The following is a 23556-nucleotide window of genomic DNA, read 5'->3' as shown; positions in this document are numbered from 1 at the left end:
CCTTAGTTTAATGATACATGCTAGGTATTCTCAGGGGAGGCTTTACCTCCTCACTGTTCATCATTCCCTATTATGAGCACGGGAGACATACAGTAGATGTTTCAGAGACTTTTATCCCTTCCTTTTTTTTTTTTTTTTTGTCTCTTCCCGTCAGGTTTCAAAATGAATTGTAAGTTTCCTTTTAAAACGGGCACTGTAGTCCCATAGTAAGAACAAGCATGAGAGATGTGGAGAGCTTGAGCTTTAGACTCTCTTCAGACTGAAAGAATTCCGACTCATCTTGATTTCCACCATTCAACATTTTGAGGGAGCATTTCAAAGCTTTATAGTCATGGCTGTTTTGTTTCTATAATTGCTTTGGTTGTTGTTCTTTTTAATGTTGAACACAGTCTAAAGCACAACTCTTTCAAATACTTGATATTATACTGCATCTTCCTCTTTCTTCAGTCCCATGGCTCTAACATTATTCCTTGCACAATAATGGACAATGGTTAGAGCACTCTTCCATGGAGTATGGGCTTTACCTTCTCAGACAGAGATGGCCATGGAAACCAGATTTTCCACTTAATGCATGAGTAGTATAAAGAGCATGCTATAAAGAAGGGTGTGTTAAGCTTCCTTTATTTAATGCAGTTCAAAATGTTTCTATTCATTTCTACTGTATTTGAAATGGGACTCTTACTGCCTGAGTCAACCATCTGAAAGTACAGAGTCTAGTCCAAGGGTGCAGTGTCAAACCACCTCTAATTTCAGGGTAACTGCAGCTGATGCAAACTGTAGCAGTACTGCACTCTCTGTGCCCACAGTGCCCACAACTATGTTCTACCACCATGTTTCTCATATCAGATTTAGAATTTGATCCATTCATTGTGGCTGCACAATCAGCTGATCCAACTGAAAAATACCTCACCACACAAGAGTTCCCTGTTGGATCATCTTCCTCAATTGGGTCTCATGTAAAAGAAGAGCTGGGAAGGAATTACTGAGGACTCTATACCAACTTCACCAAACTGGATCAAGAAAAACAGGTATGTTCAGGGGATTATTCATCCATTTCTATTTCAGACCTCCTTCTGAAAGTGTCCTCTGCGAAGGGTTATTAATTTCATAGATGAACATCTCTGCCCAACAGTTCTCTGATGTAGTACTTGCCTTTAGGTAGCCTTACGAAAGTGTATTATTTCTTTTCTTTCTAAATATGTGCTACTCTTGTTCAAATCAAGCATGTCCAAACGTTGGTGCAGGCATCTTCTGTTTTGGCAGCCTTACCCTTTTATATGTCACACTACTGTTCAGATGCTGCTATGTGAGAAGGGGTACATTCAGTTAAATGACAATGCAACTCACTTTCTGAGTTCTAAAGACATAAAATACTTCTAAAATTAATTTTGCCATGAGTCACTATCAAATAATTTGCCCTTGATGCGTATTCAAGTCATGTCATTATATATATATGTGACGTTTTGACTGTACTAACAATATTAGAAACAACCGCTTAAGAACTTATAGATGTATGCAAGTATATTTTATAGGGAAAAAATGATACAATGTGTAGGACAGTCACAAAGATTACATTAAAATACAAAAAGAAAATGCAAAGCATTGCCACCCCAGTGTTTTCTAAACACTGTTAGTTGTTATTACATTTTTGACACGAGTTTATCCTTTTGAAGCACATTCTGAGGGTTCACTGTGAAACATTTCCCTGTAGTCTTTTGTTAGGAAGAGATACGTAAAACAGAGGCTTGTAAATGAGTCTGCTAGGGAAGTTCTAATACGATATACATCTACATTAGACAAGCATAATTTTTAGAGGAAAACAAAACCATTGTGTCCATTGGAGAGAAGGTTCACTGCAGTTCCCGTTCCCTAGAGAAGTATTATACTTGGCATCCCCATTTATTTTAGCATGTATTCGTTTGCTAGCTGCTGCACTGTGAAGATAAGGTGTATAAATCCAGGAAAATGTCAGTTCAGTGTATTGTTAACAAGGAGATTGATATGAAGACCTGAGGTAGTGTCTGGGATCAGCCTTGCTGACCTTGATTTTAACAAGATTTTCACTGCAGTGTATTGCGTGTATCGCTTTCAGAACTGAAAGCTGAGCTGAAAGGAGGGAGGTTCCGAATGGAGAAGGTGCCAGCAGACCATTTAATCACAGGTTTTGTCTTTGACAGGACAAGTACAAGATGTTTTGGATGGCGTAAAAGATGCTGCAGTGCACAAGAATTGTTGAATCATAGAATCGTAGAATCATCAAGGTTGGAAAAGATCTCCAAGATCAAGAATATGATGATATTACTAAGACAAAATGTATCCGTCACAGGCCACATGTCGATATTCCAGGCTACAGTGATTTACTTTCCATCTATAAGTGTATTTTGTCTTAGTATTTTGTTAGTGCCCAAGTTACATGGCTTACTTATGGCACTCTTGAATATTCCTTTAAATAAAGAGAATATATGAAACATACCAATACAGTTAGTCTAGTGTCTTGTGTCATACAAGAAGTCAGGATAATATTATTTAATTGTCCTTTTTGGCCTCAATATACATGAAGTATGCAAATAGAATTACATGAAGCATGCAGCTGGAGTTCCCTCAAATACATATAACTTTAGAACTAGGCAAGTAATAAAATAATAAACTTTATATTATTATTTGTCCTGACCATTAATAAAATAATAAACTTTATATTATTATTTGTCCTGACCATTAAATGTAATGTAAATTTGTGTAAATTTGTACTTAATACTTGTACATGTTGATGCCAGAAAATAGAGTTTATGCCTTCCTACTTTTTTTCCATATTCCAAGTACTACCTGCAGCTCATGTTACATAGCATTTTATATGTTTACTTTGCAGTTTTCTTAAATGATAACAAGTTCACCAAAGGTAAACACAAAGTAGTTGTTACACTATTTGCTTTAGCAATCTTATGATGATGCTTTGTGCTGTATGAAGCAGATAATGTGTGAGCTGCTGGGTGCCTGAGCTTCCCTGGGATGCTGGCAGCAGCATCACTGTGTGCCAGTTTCCTGATGCTGCCACAGGGAACCACTTGTCCTAATGCTTTTTTTGGCACAAACAGCTGTTCTTAATGTGGCCAAACCAACTACACCCTATATGGTCGCTCTTCTTTGCTGACCACTTGGGCCAGATTTCAACCAATGGCAAGGTTAAGATTAATCTCTACCACTCTACTAACAAAGAAAATAGAAATACTTCCACTGACCATAATGAACGTTACACTGGAACTCCATGCCCTTGATAAGGTGTCCTTATGAACTCAAGTGCTTGAAACAAAGCTAAATGCCAAGCAAACATTGCGTGTGCTCTGAAAGTAGCAATGGACGCAATGTTCTCTGCAGAGATTGTCATGCAAGCAAGTTACTGTAGAAACACACTGGAAATCAAAAAGATGTTTTTAATATTACTGAATTGTGTGTCCTGTGACAAAGCTGCACAATACATGCTGACCACATATCAAAGATTCTTTGTTTAAGAGGAATATTGCATACTGTTGGAAGGGAATTTACTTGTACTAACAGTTCACTTTAAACACATACTCTGCTTACCAACATGAACAGTATTGTTGAACTTAATGGTACTCATTTTGAGATGTAAGCATTTTGTATGGCCCTCCATATAATTAGAACATTAGCAGAGTTAGTTTTGTGATAGAGCCTGCCAGCATGGCGTGCAGAAAAGCCTATTACACAGGTTATGTGACTGTCTATATATCAATCCACCCAAGCCTAACAGTGCAACAGTGTCAGGATTGTTAAACTGTAGTAGAGTCCAAAATATCCCATAAAGACAATATTTATTGTACGGGATCCGGTTTGTCTACTATAGCAAAAAGCACACTGAGTTTGGATAGAGCGATCTCATAAAGGGGGTATTTATCTCCCTTTCACACGTGTGCATCCTTCAACAGCGCAGTTTGAATTATACTTTTGTTTCTGAAGAGGATGAAATAGGACAATACACAATGGCAGCTCAAACCGGTGTGTTTTGAATACATGGAATCAACAGTTTTCATATGAGTTCTAAATGTTCACACCAGAACTTTTACATTTTTATGTTTTCATATCAGGAATATAAACTTGTACTTCAGCCTGTGTTTGTGATGCTTGTTTTCCTTTACCTGCTGATAAACTATATAGTCAGTGGCTTAATAAGAATCATTTATCTTGCTATAACAGTACAAAAATCTAACTGCTTCAGATGTACCAAACAGAAAGACATCTTGTACTTTCCACAAGACATGCAATCCATTCTGCACCACATCTTTTGAAAGCATCTCCTATCCTATTCCAACAGCAGTGATGGATATCACAGATAGATGAGCCTGGATGACATGAACAAAAAGTGCATAAATGCTGTAATATGAGCTAGGTTCATATTAACCACAATTTTTTGCCTCCTATGTTGTTTCTTCACTTTCACCTCAAGCACAAAGTTGACAGAAGGTTTTGAATTAGGTCACCTCTGTTGAGGTTTTTTAACTACAAGATTCCCAACTGATAACTAATTGAATGTGAAAAGTGCCTACAGACTACAGACTGATCTACAGACAGACCTGAGTGTTCAAACAATGCGAGACCTGATCCATATGGCAGTGGTTGTAGCGCTGTGCTGTGGAGATAAGGAGCCCCAGGCTTCCACACATAAGCTTGTGGATTCACAGATTCACAGCGCACATATACAAATCTTATCCTTCAGTCCATCAGCTGGATTCACTTCAGGTCCTACAGAGGACTTTGTGCCCTCGTCAGGTGTCTGCCTCAGCCTCTTGCCTACCCACACGTTGATCCTGGGACATGCCAGGCAGCAGAGCTCCTGTTCCCCCAGTTGTGCTCACAGGCAGCTGACCTCTGGGCTGAATCCCTCAGGGCACGACCCATCCACTCAGCCTCTCACCAAATAATCTCATAGCTCAGCATGTTTCTTACGACCCCTGGTATTTTCTGTTGCTGCCATTTGGGTGGGTAATTGCTTAGCGCTGATGAAGCTGCACCTCGAGTACTGTGCTCAGTTTGGGACCCTTCACTTAAAGGAAGACATCATGCCCTGGAGTGTGTACAGAGAGGGGCAGCAAAGCTGGTGTGGAGACTGGGGCATAAATCCTATGAGGAATGGCTGAAGGGACTGGGGCCGTTGAGGTACTGGAACCAGATGCGCAGGGAAGAGCTGGACTCACCATCCCTCATAGCGAAGAACTTGTAGGTGTGGTGGTCATGGGTTGACAGTTGGCCTACATGGTCTTAGAGCTCTTTCCCAGCCTTAGTGATGGTTCTGGGTGCCCGCAGGGAGCTGCCCACCGGCGCTCGGCGAAGGGCAGCGGCGGTCACCCGGTCCCTGTGAGGCCGTTCCGCCCTCCCGCCCGCGGGCGTGCCCCGGGAGCCCCACGGGGGCGGAGGGAGGAGCGCTGGGCGCCGTGTGAGCGGCGGGTGCGGGCAGCGGCCCTCGAGGAAGACGGATGGGGTGAGAGACAGCGCGAGGTCCAGCTGTCAGCGCGGCCTCAGCTCCGCCGCGGAGGGAGCCCCTCCTCCCCGCGGCTGTGCGCTCCTTGCCCGCGGGGAACCATGGCGTCCAGCGAGGAGGACGGAAACGGCAACGGCTCTGTGGAGGAGAAGGAGAACGGCAAGAAGAGGAGCCTGGGCGCCCTGGCCACGGCCTGGCTCATCTTCTACAACATCGCCATGACCGCGGGGTGAGCGGGCGGCAGCGCGGCGCTTCGGGCGGGCGCGGAGCGGCGGGGTCGGGTCAGGCGGAACGGGGACGGGGCGGCGGCGGCCGCAGGGCAGCGGGGACGCGGCCGCGGGGCGCCGGGCAGCCGCGGTGAGCGGGGCGAGCCCTCGCCTGCCCGGCATTGCCTAATACGGTGCAGCGTTACCAGCAGCGAGCGCGTCATCCCCGAGCCCGTGGCGGAGGTTAAGTATAGCCGGGCCAGGAATGCCGGCGGGGGTGCCGCGCGGGCTGCGCCCACACAGCCTGCTCCTTCCACCGCCCCCGGGCCGCCCCGCGCCCTCCGGAGGGTTCTGAGCTCCCGGCGCTGCTGCAGGGGGGGTCTCGGTGCCTGAAGGGTCCCGGGGCCTCGGCCGGGTTCGCGGTGAGCTCCTCCGGCACTGAGCTCCTGCTGTCATTGCGGCGCTGGGGGGTGAGCAGGGCTGGGCTGCAGGCGCCCATGGAAGTGTGAAGCTGTGCTTGGTACTGCACTGCGCTGTTTAATGGGTGTCTGTTTTGGGTGAAGGATGATGTGAGCAGGTATTTCCACTTATGAAACTTTGTTCCATTGAGTAATGCATGTCATGTATATGCCTAAAAGCCCTCTGTTCATTTCTACTTGTATGAGCACTGACTGTTGCCATGGGCTTTTATGTGTATATAGAAGATCACTGAACACAGTCTTGGGGTGAGGTGCTGATTCCATCTCTCCTTCCTCCTCCCCTCTCCTCTGCTGTCATCCAGGGATTTAGGTTTACTCACCTGCACAGTTTGTGTGAAAGCAGAATATTAAGAGAGAGGGACGCGTTCCTTTAACCTTTTTCAAACAGGTTACAATTGAAGTGAAAAATAAAACTTTGAAGGAGAGAAACATTCCACTGGGGCACCATCGGTAAATGAGAACAGTGCAGTTCTCCAAAGAGTTCAGTATACAGAAGTATTTCTAGAATTGTAACCGCCTGCCTGATACAGAAGCACGTGGTAACAACCAACCTAATGCAGAACTGCATTTTATCTCTCTTTCTAATAAAGGTTAGAGGGACACATTCAGAGAGAAAGAATGATACGTTCCTACCTGACTCTACTGAAAGTCCCAACTGAAAATGTTACCTTTGCTCCACCTGTTCTTTTACACCTCCTGCTGGTTTACAGTATTCACTACCAGGGCTTTCCTGAAATCCAAAATCAAAGCCACTGAAAGCTAAATGAAATAATTGTCAGAGATTCCAGATCTCCCATTAATTAAGACAAAGATATTTGCAGTCTTTGCTTCTGAGTGCAGCCCAAGACTGCACTCTGCAGACCTTTAGTGACAGAAGAAAGTGTGGAAAGTGGCTGCTTAGATGAGATGTAATGTGACTTCTCAAGCTGCTGCTATCACCATCCATCCTGCCAGCTGGATATAAATGCTGTCACCTTCCCTTTGTCACACACTTCATTGTAAAATGGCAGCTTGGCTATGAGGGACTGGCAGTGAGATTCCAGTAATTCCTCATCTGGCCATGGTAGGAAGACAACCTGAAATTAGTACATTCAGATTTAAAATCTGCTATAAAATCTGAGTAATATTTTAGGTCATAAATGTTGTAGCTCTGGCAGACCACATTCATGAGATTAAAACAGAAGGGGTGAAGGAAGGGAATCATTCCTGCAGTATAGGAAAGGCTGGCTGTATGTAGAGTTTGGCATGCTATCGTGGACTGTCGGGCTGGACAAAGCAAAGGGCAGTGTAGTAGCAAGGCACTGTGTGTGCGAGTTGTCACGGGGCTGGTGCTGAAGTGTGCACTAACCGAGGGGACATCAGAGCTGTTAGGATCCATGCAAGACTCACACTGTTACAGCATAGTGTGTCTGATCAGATATCCATCTTTCCTGCTATCTGCTTATCAAGTTTAGCCGGTGTCTTATCTGTAGGGAAGAGTATAAGAACAGGGAAAGAGTTAAAATTTTATCCAAATGTTTATGTAAATATTTCTCTGAATATTCATATATTCACAAAATCCACCTCAGAATGTTTCTCAGACTCCACTGTTGTTTCTCTTGGGCCTTTCTTAGCCACAGCTCATGCTCATGCTGCTGTACAGCTTTGCTTGCAGTGCCTCTGTGCAAATTTTCTCTTATCTAAGATAAATATAGGAGATATAAGGTAGGATATAAGGTATAAAGATAGGAGATAAAGATAGGAGGATAAGAGAACTGAATGATTGTTCCCAACTATCCTCAGACAAGAAGCTAAACTGACGTTGCTTCAACTTATGCATTTTCATTTTTTTAACCCTGAAAATATCACTTGTAGCTCTATCTATGCCTTTAAGTCAATTAAAGACTTTTTATCCTTAGCCTTTGTGGATTTAAACCTGAAGTTTCAAGGATCACTGGGGTGATGTTTGTAAGAATGTTTGTGTAGCTCTGGATTAGCAACAGAACATATGGTGCGTTCTTTGGAAAAAATCAATTCTATAAACATGGATTAATTATGTGGAAGTAACTGTGCATACCTTGGGTTATTATATTGATCTGGGGTGAGAGGTGGGAGTCATAACCACTGTCGTTGTGAAATGGGGTTTTTTAATCCATTTTTGTTTGAGATGTCAGTTTGAATTTTATATCTCATTTCACTTTGATTAAAACATATTTTGCTGCATTTACATTGAAAGGAAGATCAATCGATCCGTCAGCTGCATGGAAAAATTAGCCAACACCTTAAAATGTATTAGTTTAATATTTTCTCCTCTGAAAACCAGGAGCACGGAGCATGGATCTGCTTTTCTGAGGTGACTTCCCAGCACCTCTGAGCTGTAGAACGGAAGCGTTCTGGTCGCTTGTCAGTTCCTAAACTGAAGTGTTAGGGGGTAATGAAGAATGTGAAATGAATGAAGAATAATGAAGAAGGTGTGCACAGGTGACAGTCTTTTCTGTGTGCAAACCTCAGACCCAAAATCTGAGTTCAAATAACAGTAATCCACAGTTGTGTGAGGATTTAGTAGTAAAAAATACGTAGTCACTGCTAGTGAAAAGTCTGCTGGGTCCCTGGGTTAAGTAATTCAAGTTAATCCTCTGAGGGTAAACAAATCCTTCTCTATCCTTTTCCAGGTAAAGAGATTAAGAAGTTTAATGTTGATATAACATTTCATAATATTTAGGTCTAAGGATATTTTTAATAATCTCCTAAGAACACCAACAAGCAGAGACGCAAAGGTATTCAGTAAGAACCTGTTGTACCAAATTATTTATATTAGATGGAAAGTTGTAGAATTTTGATTTGAAAGGCATCCGTTCTCTTTCTTTCGCAGGTGGTTGGTGCTGGGTATTGCCATGGCACGGTTTTATATCCAGAGAGGAACACACAGAGGCTTATTCAGAAGCGTGCAAAAGATACTTAAATTTTTCCAGACGTTTGCTTTGCTTGAGGTAAATTTGTTTGTTTTACTGGATTCTGCATATCATGGGCAAATATATTATTAACCTGAATTTAATCTCAAAATACTATATGAGTACTAAGAGTTGTTTTATCTATTATTTGATGATTTAGTTCGTTGTATTTATTTATCTATTTATTTTGTGAGAACGAGGAGATTTGTTAAAATAAATGAGTGCTTTTTTTGAAACTTAACTCTAATATTGGTTTTAAATCAGATATTCTCTGGGAACTGCTTTGCTTCTGCTTATTCCCAGACTGGATTGGCACGTCCTGTGTAACTCCTTACAGCAGGGTCTGTACAAGTAGTTCAGTGCATTTTTGAATCAGTGTGACTTGGGCCTATCATGCACTTGTGGTCTCAGTTTATGGTACCTCTACCATAAACTACCATAAACAAACTACATCAATATCCCTATGGGGTATATTGAGCCTTTATGATTCTTTTCCCAGCTCAGCAAAGAGCTCTTATCTACATTTTGGCTCTTTTTCTCAGTCTGCCCATAACATCTGCTGTTCAAACAGCTATTTAAAATCAAACGACCAGCTGTCATAGGCTTTTATGCTATTAAACTTCCACAATAATAATTGCACTTGAATCTATGTCAGTAATGAAAAGCACTCTTTGCTAAACATCACTGACCAGAAAATATTCTGAAGATTCATAGCTATAATTAGCAAAATAATAGTAATTAATTAATCCATAAAAAATACAGAAGTTTGTAAAATTGCTCTGCATTTTGCATGCTCTGTATGACCCCTCACACACTGTTCTGTATAATTCTTATTTGGGTAAGATAATGGGAGTTTACCAGTTGAAAAAATAAACACTTTGTAAGTACCTAAATATTCAACAAACAGAATTAGGGAAATTCATGGTGTTTACACTGAACTTATCACAGCACTGGTTACTGCTGCTTTTATGTGTATTTCTTTTAAAGACTGAAATGTTAGTTGGGGAAAAAACAACATAAGAATTAGGCCTGAGTTTATATAAAGAATAAAAGCCCGTGTTTGTAGTGCAGATAGTAACACACTGTAAATCAGTAACCTTTAACTTATTTCTGTTTACAGGTAGTCCACTGTGCAGTTGGTGAGTTCTTCCTTTAGTTTCTCCTGAACCAATCCAAACATCAGTTGTGGAGCAGAGATAACATGTTTCTCTTTTCAAGGAATAGTTCACACATCTGTGCTTGTGACTGGGGTCCAAGTGAGTTCAAGAATCTTCATGGTGTGGTTCATTGCGCATAGTATAAAACAGGTATGTGCATGAGCAAATTGTTCTTAGTTTTTACTAAGGAGTTATTGATACGGTTCTCTTTTCACCAGGGAGACAAATTGCAGACAATACTTAAATATTTAAGTACAGTTCAGAAGTTGGAGTTACAGGACTGAATTCACGTGCTTCTCCTCAGGAGCGGGGCTGTGGGTTTTAGCTGTTGAACAGCCCTGTCTGTGGCATCATGCAGGCTGTGGTCTGCATAGGTGCAATCAGTGACTTTTGTTTACCTGCAAACATACCATCCTGTCACATGTTGTCTTTCAAGAGCATAATTTATCGCTGACTGAATGAATCTACATGAAATTTTGTCTTAAATTGAATTCACATGAATATACAGAGTTATAATTTTGCAATTTATTTTAGGAACCTTCCCAAGACTTTAATGTAGCGTAATGTAACATCAGTATTTTATAGCCTGCATGCTGTGTTGTTTTCATTAAAAATCTATCAAGTTTTTCAGTGTGCCAGAAGCACGCTTAAGGTCTGGGATGAATGTCAGTGATTTATTTGTCTGGCTGTAGGTGGTTATTGTAATTCTAGTGATTTGTTAACAGGATGAAACAAGCAGACCGCTTACAACTAGAAGTAGGACGTGCATTCTGCTTTCTGTGAAGGGCATGTAAGAATTCAGTGATAGATTTTGAGTTAGCGCTCCTGTATTTCTTTCAATTTAAAAAGCTGAGCCATTAAACTGACTCACCAGCAGATGGCACATGCCTGTCTGCCACGGAGATCCCATAATTACTGCCTCGGTTGTCAAATCCCTTAATTTCAGTTCTCTACACTTCGTCTTTTCCTTTATTATTGCTTTTGTTTGTTTGTTTGTTTTAAAACATAAAATATACCTTTCTGAGGTTTTTTTTTTTTTATGTTAAGCATTTTCAGTGCTTTCTTTTTTTTTTTTTTCTTAATGAAAATCATATCACTTATTAGCTATTTTTTTTTAATATTAATTTCACAAATGCTGGAATATAGTGCTGCTTTTTGCCACTTTTTAATCATTTACAGTGCAGCAGGAATCTTTAGCATATGCTGTCATTTCCCTTGTCTCCTCAGTCTTCAGTACAGTAGGTCAAGCTGTGTCCAAGCAAACTACATCTAAATGTATGTCTGATTGCATTTCACGCTGTTACTGCTTAGCAGGCATGAATGTTCAGGGTCATGCTTTGTGGTGAGAGGCATGTTAGTGATAATAGCCAGACCCAGATCTCTCTACTCGACTGGAGATTTGCAAGGCAACAAATAGGAATTCTCTGCATACTTATTTAAAGCACTTCTGCTCGGATTCAGCACTGTGGCATGAATCCAAGTTTGGGTTATCAGTGTTTGTCTGTAATCACATGAGGCTAAGAACAACCTAATTCTGTCTTTTCCTTTGCTTATCTGCTTGTGGTTGCTGTTTGTTCGTGAGTTTGGAGATATTCTTCTATCTCCATTTTGTGGATGTCTGTGAGATCCTTTTACTGAAGGTGCATCTTCTTTGACTGACACATTGAGGGTGCAGTTTTATGAGATGATGATCACTTACATCTTTATGATGTATTAAATTTTGTCACCATGCAGTATTTTATTAAAAAAAAAAAAAAGCAATTTCCTTTTTTATTTTTTATTTATTTATTTATTTATTTTGTCATTTTAACAAGATTTTATTACTTTATTTCAAGACATCTCTGGTGCTTTTCAGCCTTCAGGCATGGAATTATGTTACAGAATTCCCCCTCCTACAGAAAATTACTTTTAAACCACAGTAACTTGCATGTAATTCTTCTCAGAATGTAGTGCTTGTTCTCCATGTGCCTTCATTGAATTTGAGGACTTCTGTTTATTTGTTCACTTAGAGTGGAAAATAATTGATATTTTGAAGCAGCAGATAAATGTGCTACCTACTGATGAGGCAGTTTAATGACTCAGAATGTAAATCTTAAACAGAAGAGTTGAACAATTTTACCCCATACTCCTAATATACGAACCACTCTTCCTTGAGCAAATATCTGGTTTTCTACTCCTTGACCATCTTGCAGCCTGATTTCATCTTCTGCTACTAAGTTCAGTTAGTAGACTAAAGAATTCCTTTCCTCTAAAATTTCATGGAGATTTAGATTACAGAAAAGTAAGAGAAAGTCTAGGAGACAGACAGTAGGGAAACACTGAATGGGTAAAAGCTGATCATGAAAAGAATATATATTAGTTAGGATTTTCAGTTTGCTATTTTGAGGAGCAATAAGCAAGCATGTCAAGAGTAATAAAGCAGGAAGCAGCAAAGAGAAGGAATAAGCTCAAATATGGTTCTATTTTTCTAAATTTGCACAGTGGATAAAGGCTGCTCAGTTTGCAAAGTGTGTGTTAGTAAATACATGTGTTAAAGAACACCTTGTAGTAATTGTTTCAGCGTGTCACTTTTATGCCAAAATTGTCTTTCTTTACAAGATGTTAGTTCTGTTCCATATATCTTAAACAGAAGTCTGTTGCAATTTACTCAGAAAAGAAGCTTAAGGATGAAGAACGTGTTGGTTCTTTATACTTCTGCAGATCCAGAATGAGGAGAGCGTTATTCTTTTTCTGGTCGTATGGACTGTGACAGAGATTACTCGATATTCCTTCTACACATTCAACCTGCTCAACCATTTGCCATACTTCATTAAATGGGCCAGGTGGAGATGTCTTGCACTTCAGTTTGTCATGGTTCTGTGCATGTTAGTTTCACGCATGCTGAGCTAACACACAGGAGAGCAGATGTTTGAGCTTTGGTTATGTGTCTGCGGAGTGCAAGCTGGTTGCTTTCTGTACTTGAGATTATTGTTAATCAGTTTAAAATGTTAAAAACAATTAGTTGATATTTTTGGATGTGATTTGTTCCTTGCTTTCTGTGTCTTGTGGTCTAAACTTTGTTTTAATTTACTTTCGTATTTCTTCCTTATCTTTGGAGTCACCTTTTAACTTACAGTACGACTCCTTGAGAACCTTCTGAATGTGATGCCTGAAATCAAGCACAAATAAGTCTTTGTAGACTTTACATCTTTGAAATAATGGGAGCTGCTGTCACTTTTTTTTTAAGAAATCATATTGCTGTATAAGAAGTTGTGCTCTATCAGAGCTTTTGTAACGCTGTATTAATGTAGTGAAGCTAAATATTGACATAGTTTAGCCCACATAAAATGTGTGTTCTGTATCAAAACTGCTTTGATTTTGAAACACAATTCAGGTCTGTCACTATACCAGATAAAGACACTGTGTGCTTATCAAGAGATTTAATTGGAAGAGTAACAATCTTTGTAGACAGAGTTCAAGTAAGACTTCCACTGTAAGAAAGAAAATACGTTACCTACATTTGGCATGGGTGATATGTTCATTTAATGAGTTTGTTTGCATATCTTCCTTGCCTGTGTTTTGTAGATCACGCAGTTCTGATGCTTCTAATGCACTTTTTTTGACGTGTCCAATGGTTATGCTCATTCTTAAAATACATGATTGTTTTTGCTAATACTGAGGGTAGTAGGTTTGGTAATGTCTAAGCAACAAACATCAAACTTACAAAGAATCAGATCTGGTTTCATTAATGATTTTTTTTGTAGGCTTCAGAAGGAGAATGCATTCAGAAATTACTACATTGACAGTTAGGCTTTTTGCCATCGAGTCATTGGATCTCAAATGGTCGAATTTTTGTTTCCTTATAATATGCAATAGTGGGAGCTGCCACTGTCACAGCAGAGATGTTTCACAAAGTAGAGAAACAAAATATTTGAAAATATCCTCTTTTCCTGGAATTTAAAATATCCTGTAAAGATTTGCAGAGAATCAAACTGCACAACGGAGCATAAATTCAGTGCTCCCAAGGAGCTGAACTTTTCTAATCTTTAACTTATTTAATAATTTTAAAACATTTAGCCATCCACAGTTAATGGCAATGGTATAGGTATGATCTAAATGTTAGCTTAGGATATTTTCTTTGTTGTTTTTGGTTATTTTACTACACAGAGACAAGCCGTGTGTAAGTCATGGCAGTAGTGCCTGCCTATACCTCATGTATTTGCTCTCTGACCTGTGAGTCCTCAAAGCCCATTGGTTTCTAAAAAGATTTCATGTTCAGCTGCTACCACTTTGAATCTCTTCTCTTTTGTTCGTGTAATGCACACTGGACACTTCTCACACACTCTATATGATGGCTTATTGCTTATTTCCCCTGTGTGGACTCCAGAGCTGTTGCTTAGAATCTGCATGATGTGCTGTGCATAAGGACATCAGAAACACAGTTGATTACACAGAATCATAGAATCATAGAATTACCCAGGTTGGAAAAGACCTCGAAGATCATCAAATCCAACCACAGCCTAACCATAGTACCCTAACTCTAACAACCCTCTGCTAAATCATATCTCTGAGCACCGCATCCAAACGGCTCTTAAACGCATCAAGGGATGGTGACTCAACCACCTCCCTGGGGAGCCTATTCCAGTGCTTAACTACCCTTTCTGTAAAGAAGTGTTTCCTATCGTCCAACCTAATCTTACCTTGGCACAACTTAAGGCCATTTCCCCTTGTCCTGTCTCTTCTCACCAGTAAGAAGAGACTTGCCTCGCTCTCACTGTAAGAACCTTTCAGATACTGGAAGAGAGCAATAAGTCTCTTTCATTTTTCATTATGTCTGCACTTAGGTGACTTATGGCATTCAAGCCACATTTTCTTTAAAATCAGAGTGTTTGCCCTTTATTTGAACGTGTTCTGCCTATTTTGAAATGGATCTGATAAATTTTTGGCACTCTCATTTTCTTTCATTTTTAATTTCCATTAATGGTTAATATTACTACTACCACTATTAGTGTTACTACTGCTACTGCTTCAGTTCCCCACATGGCAATGGGTAAAACTGGCTTCTGTTATTTGCCATTATTTCCAGTTTCTTCACATAGATTATGATACGTAGCATTGACATGGTGTGTGTGCACTGTGGCAGAGATGCATAGCATTGTCTGAATTTGGGATCCAGTTCTGCTATTAGTCCTATCTCTGACAGTGAGAGCAAGATCAGTAAATGAAAAAATAAATATTAAAAAAAAACTACAGTATTGGAGAGTAAAAATTTGGGGTATTATTTTTTTAGTGTGGCATAGATGCACAAATTCTGATATTCTCTATTTTCAAGTCAAAAGCCATGGGAATAAGTTCTTTGTAAACAAAAATAACTATCAAAAGTAACTGAAGCTGTTATTCTGTGCCTTCTCAGGACACGGTCCTTGATTTTAGTGAGTGAAGCAATACTCCGACCTATTGCAACCTTTAAATTCATGAGGCATTTCTTTCATTCATGAGATGTTTTTCTTTCTTCTTTTTTGATTTGATGCAGATACAACTTTTTTATCATTTTGTATCCTGCTGGAGTTGCAGGTGAACTGCTGACTATATATGCTGCTTTACCTTATGTCAAGAAAACGGGGATGTATTCATTGAGACTTCCCAACAAATACAATGTCTCCTTTGACTACTATTACTTCCTTATTATTGTCATGTTCTCCTATATACCACGTAAGTATTAATTAGCTTTAATAACTCCAATAATGTAGTAATCGATTATCAGCAGTGCAGACGATGCAGCCTGCAGTTAAATTTCCTAGGTGTAAAAGCCTGCTTTCTGTTCTTCCAAATGTTGCTGTGCTTTGTTTAAACAAAATTTTACTTTCTGTTATCTACTTCAGAGCATCTTAAAAGTTTCAGTGAAAAATATATATACATCTAAGGTCATGGATAAGTTAAAATTCTCTTAAATACAGAAGTGTCTGTAGTTGTCTCTGGGAATTTCTAGTGCCTCTGCTGCTTTGAAGCAATGACTTACAAATTTGCTTGCAAGATTCAGATATTCACCACCTTCTTCTTGCTGTTAGTATACATTTATATGTGAACTTTGAAAATCACCATTTGAACGTGCTTTGGAAAACCATGAAACAAAATTCTCCAAGATGTCACCTTCACAGAGACCCAGAGACATTGCCTCTAAAACTTCCCTGAATGTACTTGAGTCCTGTGTTTAACCATATCTTCCTCATACCCAGATACCAGCAGCCACTACATATTAGTTGTCTGACAAGAGCTGGCCTAGGGAGACCATCAGTTTTGAATTTCTGCTGTTATTTTCTCTGTCAGCCAAACAGTGCAGACAAGGAGAAAGCAACTTGATTTAGATACAGCACAATGACTGCTAAAATGAGACTAGAGCAAACTGGGCAAGTAGAATATTTTAGTCATTCTGGACAATGAGGCCAGGAATAAAGGAAGAGATAAGGGAAAGGCCCTGAGGAGCTGGAAAACTGAAGTTAAAAGGAGCTGTGTTGTGCATCTATAAAATGTAAAATCTCCTTCAAGAAACTGACTAAAAATTCTGGACTTTGACTGCATGGACACACAGTATGAGGTGGTTTTCATTTTGCAAGAAATCATGGAGGCCAGTAAGAGAGACTTATATGAGTAAGCAAAAGTATGATAAAAAAATGATAACTTACTAACAGTTTTACAGTTGTCTGCATAACTTCATGCTTCAGGAACAAAGCCAGTTTTCTATGCATTAAAAATAATGATCAAATGAATCAGAAGAAAGGTAATACAGTAAGGCCAGGAGAAGGACAGAGCTTTTCATGCTTGGACAAGTAGGGTGAATTTGAATCCTCCTCCGAATTTATGTTCAAACGTTATTTCCTTGGAACAGGTTTGAATACTTCAGGCACTGCTAGAAAATAGTTCAAATTTTGAAGGGAAGATCCCTAAAAACATTATTCCTTTGGAGGGTTGGAGGGCTTTGTCTGACTTTTGAGTAATTACTATTTCAAACTTACTGAGAAATTCGTGACTCTTTGTTACTTGCCTTGACTGGCTGTAGCTGATCGTGCCGTAATATTTACTTGATTCTTCATTGTGAAAGTGTTTTTCCATAATGTGATCTGCTGACTTATTTCTTTTTCATCTAATTTTCTTTCTTTTATGCTTTTATCAAGTATTTCCACAACTCTACTTACACATGCTGCGGCAGAGAAGAAAGGTGCTTCACGGAGAAGTGATTGTAGAAAAGGACGATTGAATCGAGCCATGTAATTATGGTGCTTTTAATGGAGAAACAAGGGTAAAAAAACAAAACTTCCTGTGATTTTTCTGAGTCCAAGTTTTGAAACATGGAACAAGAATAAACAACTATGTATAAAATACCACGGACTGTATTATTTATACCATTAATATATCATCATGTTACCTTTTCATTTCTGCTTTCACTTTGATTTTTAATTGTTTATTTCTTCAAACGTATGGTTTTCTTATTTTCAATAGGCTGACAAATAGCTTTAACAAATTGAATAGTTGGCTAATGTGCTTTCTATTGTGAAAGGCTTGTTATGACCTGTAGTCCTCATCAAGAACAGAAGGAGAGTTGATGAGCTGTATTGAAAGTGTGTCTGGAAAACAGAGCATAAATTAGGTAATGATGTGTTTCATAGACTAGGGGGCTTAAATGTTATTTAAGTTGTACTTTAAATGATACCTTTGCAATTATAAGTACTGTTAGTGTGTTGTTCAACATTCTTTAAATTACAGGATCACACTGTAGAATTCCAGAAGTATTTTTGAGAAGAGCTGAATCCTTGACTGTTGGTACATGTTTGGATCTCTCTGTATTTTCATTTCTAATTGAAAAGAAATGTCAAATAATAGAGGCAGTATTATCTGGTTGAAAGTTTATGCTGAGGAGTGGCCATGGCCAGTCTTTCCATGGTCAGTGGCTGGAACAGGATTCGTATGCAGAGGAAGACTGATTGTCAGCATTCTTCCTATTCTACTTTTAACTATGTACGCAGAAAAACGATGGTATGGCATTTAGAAACTGTAGCTATAGTGAGATATTTTTACTTCCCATAATTAGTTAAGAGGCATAAAATATATTTTAAATAGTGCCTTACATTATAAATTGTGCTTTGAATCATCCCACTGTGCAATTTTAATTGCTCCCTCCCCATTAATTGTTTATAATGGTATTATGTAATGCTAATTAACATCCTCAGTAATATGCAAGAAGGATCTATGGCGTATTTATTAATACCAGTGTCAACGTTACTGATGACACTGTATGATACCTGAGTGGGAGAAGTCCAACATGTGGATTAAATATAGACAGGAGTTGGACTCTACATTAGAGAACCAAAGCAAACATTATGCATTTGGAGAAACTTGGATACTTAGTGAGGCAGAGAGAGAAGATTGAAAAGTAATAATGTAATAAGAAGACTTAATAGAACAGGCAACAGTATTGCTACCAGATTCAGTGATGTCAAAAGAAGAGTGTGTTACATGCAGAAGAGGTGCGTCAGGCAGCTGGAAATCAGAATACTCCTGTGACTGCTGAGGTCATTTCTAGAGCGCTGTTTTATAGTCTGTGTAGCTTGGGAGGGAGGAGTAGAGCCAATCTTCAAACAAAAAAGATCAGAGAACAGTAAAAAATTAGTTGAAGAATGAAGGAAGTCAGAAAGGTTGAGTCATTTAGTGTGTATACCTTCTTTTCATGTGACAAATGCAAGTAAAAGGAAGAGACTTTGTTAGGATGAAGGTGTAACCAGAACTGATTATGTATCCAATGAATAGTTGGAGAAAGATCCTACCAGAGCAATCAGTTTGGTTACAGAATGATGCAGTAAAGCTTGGCCATGCTTATGGTTTCTCGGAAGATTTTAAGTTAGATGTAATCCAGTACTGGAAAATAATGTTTCTTTGGACAGTGTTTGTATTACGTACTTGAATAGGCAGTTTCCATTCTTAGCCTCAATGATTCTACAGTAGTACAACTTGTTTTGAGAACTGGAGATACACGTCTTTTTCTGAATGCATCAGGTAATTTAATGGAAAAGGAAGGATTTACGATATCCCAAAGTCTCAAATTCCATTTTGTGCCTTAAATTTTTCACATTTAGGTGTCTTCTTTACATGGAAATTAGGTTTTTTTTGAATGATAGTGTGGACTTGAAATGCAGTAATTGTATTCCTTAGAATTTTAAAAGGCATAATCTTTATATATTTAGAACCAAGGTGCTATAAGTTAACTTACTACTTCTCACTTTTGTATGTAACTAAGTATTTAAATTTAAAATATAAACCACATTTACAATACTGGTTAGCAAAATGCTTGTGTTACACGTTCAGACTAGCAGTTGTATTTGTCCCAAGTTCTTAGAATACAGTTTTATACACTTGACTTGTGTTTTGATCCACGAGGAGCAAACTCTGTGGCAGTTTATAGTTATATTTCTCAGTTAGCAAGCAGAAGAGTGTGATGAAATACAAGTAAATGCAATTAGATGAAGTTATATGTCTCTTTAACTGTCAGGGCAGCTCACTGAAGACCATAGCTATCAATTTCATGGAAATGCATTGGATACTTTCAGTATGTGATTTTGAAATCTTTTATTGGGTGAGGTAGTTTTTCTGTAATAACAGGAATACCTGAGCTCTATTACATTTGTTCTCATTGTGGTTTAAGGCTCTTATCATATGGCAATCTAGGATCTATTTTTATATCCTTTTGTATATGAAAAAATACAGCACTGTTTGCTAAAATCTTTCTCATCATGCAACAGCGTAATGATTGAACTTAAAAAGTAATTTACAACTCCAGCAAGTCTCGCTAAATGATTCTTGAATAAAGCGAAACGTTACTTTTATTGCATTCAGTGTTGCATAGACCAGAGAGATTGTCATGTAGATTGGTTTACTTGTCATGGACTTCAAAATAATAATAAAAAACATCTTTTCCTCTTCTTCTCTTTTGATTGAAGTCTGCATTGAAGTCTCAGTGTATACGTTTTGCTTAGTATGTCCTCCAGCGTAGTGAGTACAGTCTTCTTACCATTGACTTACAGGGGCCAGGATTTGATCCTGTGTAGCCTATTTAAACTTCAGTATAACGCCATCAAACATTTAATCAGCTTGTTCAATGGATATAAAAATTTAAGTATGATTTTCATATGGTGCTCTCTTTCCAGCTTATTTTTGCCACATACCTTTTTGTATTCACCTCTGCAATATTCCTAGTTTTCTAAAGCATTGAAACCCTCCTGTTTATGAAAGATTCGTGTGTATTCAAGCATCGGTGTCTATAATGTTTTCATGTATTCTTTAACAAATTGTTTGTGTAAAGGTATTTTCTTACTTGTGCTATATGCACCTTCTGGAATGGATTAATATAAAGTATGTCCTTAAGGGTATTTTTTGTTTGTTCTTTTTCATGACAATACCTAGGAAGCAGATTCATAATTATCAAGTGCCATTTCTTATTACTGATGGTACTATAAACACCTGATCCTTTTGATAAACTCCAGCTGAAAACTTTTGGATTTCTTGAGGTTCCCCTCAATATTCACTAGGAAAGGACAGACTGAGTGAATCGCCTCGTTTCACAGCTCCTGACATCAGGATATGACTGGTACAGGGAGGTATAATGTTGGGAAATTGCATCCTGCACATAAGCTGCCAAGAGGATCAGTGAGGCTGTTGTGAACGGTGGTTGATATACGTCATTTCTCTCACTTCTGCCTATGCAGGATTTGAGAAGAGAGCCAGCTAGACATGCTCTCATGCCTTCTACATAAGGAACTAATGGGATCAGCTGAGAGGATCTCTGTGCACAAAGGTTGTGCTACAGAAAGGTTTTGTTCTTGACTCAGCTGTTTATATCTGCATCTATACCCACATACTTTATGAATTGCTGTTTTTCCCATACAGCCGTATCACACTGCTGTCAATAACATGGCTCAGAATTAACGATCCTGGAGAAATTGTGCAGTGTGCTGCTTCTTATAACATAACACTCAGCCAGGTCCATGATGACAGACAGATTGCCTGGTTAACAAGGAACTGAATGGAGTCCTTCTCCGTGAGCAGAAGGAACCTACCTTTTCTTATCCAGAAATAAATATATGCATTTTAAATCTAGGTCTAGCTACTGATCTGACTGTGGTACTTGCACTCTTTATACCAGCTTACCTCAGCAGGTATTTGGATCTTTCTTTGATTATGAAATAGATTAGAATGAAAACAAATCATAGCCATTGCAATAAATTGTGATTTAAAGTAGATGCTGTATTAGCAGTTTATGTGAATTAAGCCTTTACTTAGTCTGTATTAGAGAAAAAAGGAAGGAAAATTAATTCAAGTATACAAATAAGTACTCTGCATGAGACAGGGGGCTTCGTAAATCAAACTTGCTATGCAGACAAACTGCAGTTACTTATAAATGATTGGTTAAATGTGTTTTTGAATCAAAAGATGGAAAGCTTTTCTGACAATTAAATTTTATTTCAAGGTGCATGCTTTAAAATGGGTTTGGAGATAACGTGTTGCTGATATCAGTTTACAATTCACAGTGAACGTACATTTTTATAGATGATCTGTAGCCCATTACAGTGTTTTAATCTATATTGTAACGACTATTTTAGAAACAAACACCGTATGTTTCTGCAAAGCTCCTGTGTTCCCTTGCTCAAGTTAACGTCACTACTGTCTGTGCCTACTAAGCTTTGCCAGGGCCATTGAGCTGGCAGCTTAGCATCTGCCAAGAATGGTTCCTTAAACTTGCTTTCACAGTAGCACACCTTAGCAGTGTGTGGTAGTTTTGGTTCAGTGTCTGGTATTGTAAACCACTTTCATATTGAAATAGCCTGCATGCCTTCAGTAGGACAGAAAGTTTTGGTTCATCCTTACTGCCAGATGCCAAAGACTTACCCAGTGAATTCTTATGTCGCGGTAGTGAATAAGTCTGATAAGTGAACATAAGTTTGTATCAAGATAAACTGTAGAGAACCTGAATGTTGGATAACTGATCTTGCTGTCTGCAGCCTGCAGCTGCTAATGGTTTTAGACTTCTAAAATGTAAATGCATGCTACTTTCTCATGTTGTATCGGCTGAAACGTTGTCTTTTTGTTCACAGTTCTCTTGCTGCTCTGTTCGGTCTTGAATGTATTTTATGTCCTTTCAGTTGATGGCTTTGTAAAAGTGTAAGTACAGAAATATTTATCTAAGTGTATCATGTATAGAATTGTACTTAAAGATTCTTAAAAGTGTAAATGCACTGCAGCTGCTCGTTACTGTTATTTTTCCTGAGCTATGTTATCGTTAGCAGTTTACACAGACAGGAAAACACACAATATCATACTTTTAATAACTTATTTATTTGCAAGGTTTAGAAGATTTGTTGAGTTAGAGATTCAGATATTTGTTTCAGAGATTGTTCATACTGTAGCACTGTAGATATTTATCATCCATTAAAAGATGTTTTAAACTGTGCTCTGTTTGTTTGGTACTTTGTGTTGCGGTTGTTTTTGGTGTGATGGTGTGTAAAATCAGTTCACACAGCGGTGCGGAGTATTACGCCAAACTGGTATCTGTTTGCAAATACTTTTTTTCCTTTGTATCTGGAATTATTTCACAGACCTTGAGATCTCAAACCTTCCTTTTTATATTGAAATGAATTCCATTAAAATAGGTAAACATGGATGGTAGATTGGTTTCACTTCTCTTTAACAAGACAGAACGATGTAGGGCATTAAAAAAGGCATATAGTATCTGTCAGCATGTATGAAGACAACTGCATTACAATGGTCCTGAAATAGGTATTGCAATAATGGATATTGTGATGCATTGGAACAGAGCTTTTTGTGGTATTAGCCTTTGAAGGTGGAGGCAGTGAAGATCTTCTGTCTTTCCTCGCTGCGTGAATAACGACGACATTGCAGCTAGGAAGATTTTGTTGCCATGACAGTACTATAAAGCAGTATGTGAGCATTCACATCTACCTCTTTTGAGTTAGGAATCAAGTGGTTGTAACCCCGAGGACTTTAACTGCATAGAAAGGCTAAATCCTGTCAGTCGGAGTTGTTGTAATGGAGACTAAGATCTCCTAATCTGAAAGTAGCAGAAGTAGAATCTAATCTGAATTTATAGGACAGGATTGATTTGTCCTGGCCCGTCTGATTTCTGCAGAAACAAGTGGAGCACTGTCTGCTGATCTCAAGAGGAGCGTGGTGGGATGTAACAATTTGCATATACTGTATGAATCTAGATTCAGCAAGAAAATGGATCTGGTAGCTTCCTTGTTAGCACCT

At 38.8% G+C, this 23556-nt stretch overlaps 1 protein-coding gene across 4 annotated transcripts; it reads left to right on the top strand.

The window, feature by feature from the left end:
- The first annotated feature begins 5392 nt into the window (after positions 1–5392).
- On the top strand, positions 5393–22738 carry HACD1 (3-hydroxyacyl-CoA dehydratase 1). Of its 4 annotated transcripts, none has more exons than XM_015853437.3 (7): positions 5400–5720; positions 9028–9145; positions 10227–10245; positions 10331–10413; positions 12964–13085; positions 15776–15954; positions 17415–22738. In XM_015853437.3, exons 1-7 carry the CDS (start codon positions 5593–5595, stop codon positions 17495–17497), a joined length of 732 nt encoding a protein of 243 aa, XP_015708923.1. In that variant the 5' UTR covers positions 5400–5592; the 3' UTR covers positions 17498–22738. The 4 variants fall into 4 exon arrangements, 2 of the variants coding, with proteins under 2 accessions (XP_015708923.1, XP_015708924.1); XM_015853438.3 differs by having other exon boundaries at positions 5401–5720; positions 10325–10413; XR_014943082.1 differs by lacking the exon at positions 12964–13085 and having other exon boundaries at positions 5393–5720.
- Positions 22739–23556: the final 818 nt, after the last annotated feature.

Source organism: Coturnix japonica, chromosome 2, assembly GCF_054131305.1.
Source record: "Coturnix japonica strain WE chromosome 2, WE-NBRP24, whole genome shotgun sequence".
Lineage (NCBI taxonomy): Eukaryota > Metazoa > Chordata > Aves > Galliformes > Phasianidae > Coturnix > Coturnix japonica.
The sequence above is the reverse complement of the archived record's forward strand: the minus strand, read 5'-3'. Positions and strand labels throughout refer to the sequence as shown.

What these genes read in the sequence shown, in the direction of transcription:
- HACD1 (XM_015853438.3), top strand. Translation starts at nt 5,593, where the DNA reads ATGGCGTCCAGCGAGGAGGACGGAAACGGCAACGGCTCTGTGGAGGAG. An exon ending in AACATCGCCATGACCGCGGG is followed by an intron (nt 5,721 to 9,027) that starts GTGAGCGGGCGG and finishes TTTCTTTCGCAG; the next exon opens with GTGGTTGGTGCTGGGTATTG. An exon ending in TACTTCATTAAATGGGCCAG is followed by an intron (nt 13,086 to 15,775) that starts GTGGAGATGTCT and finishes GATTTGATGCAG; the next exon opens with ATACAACTTTTTTATCATTT.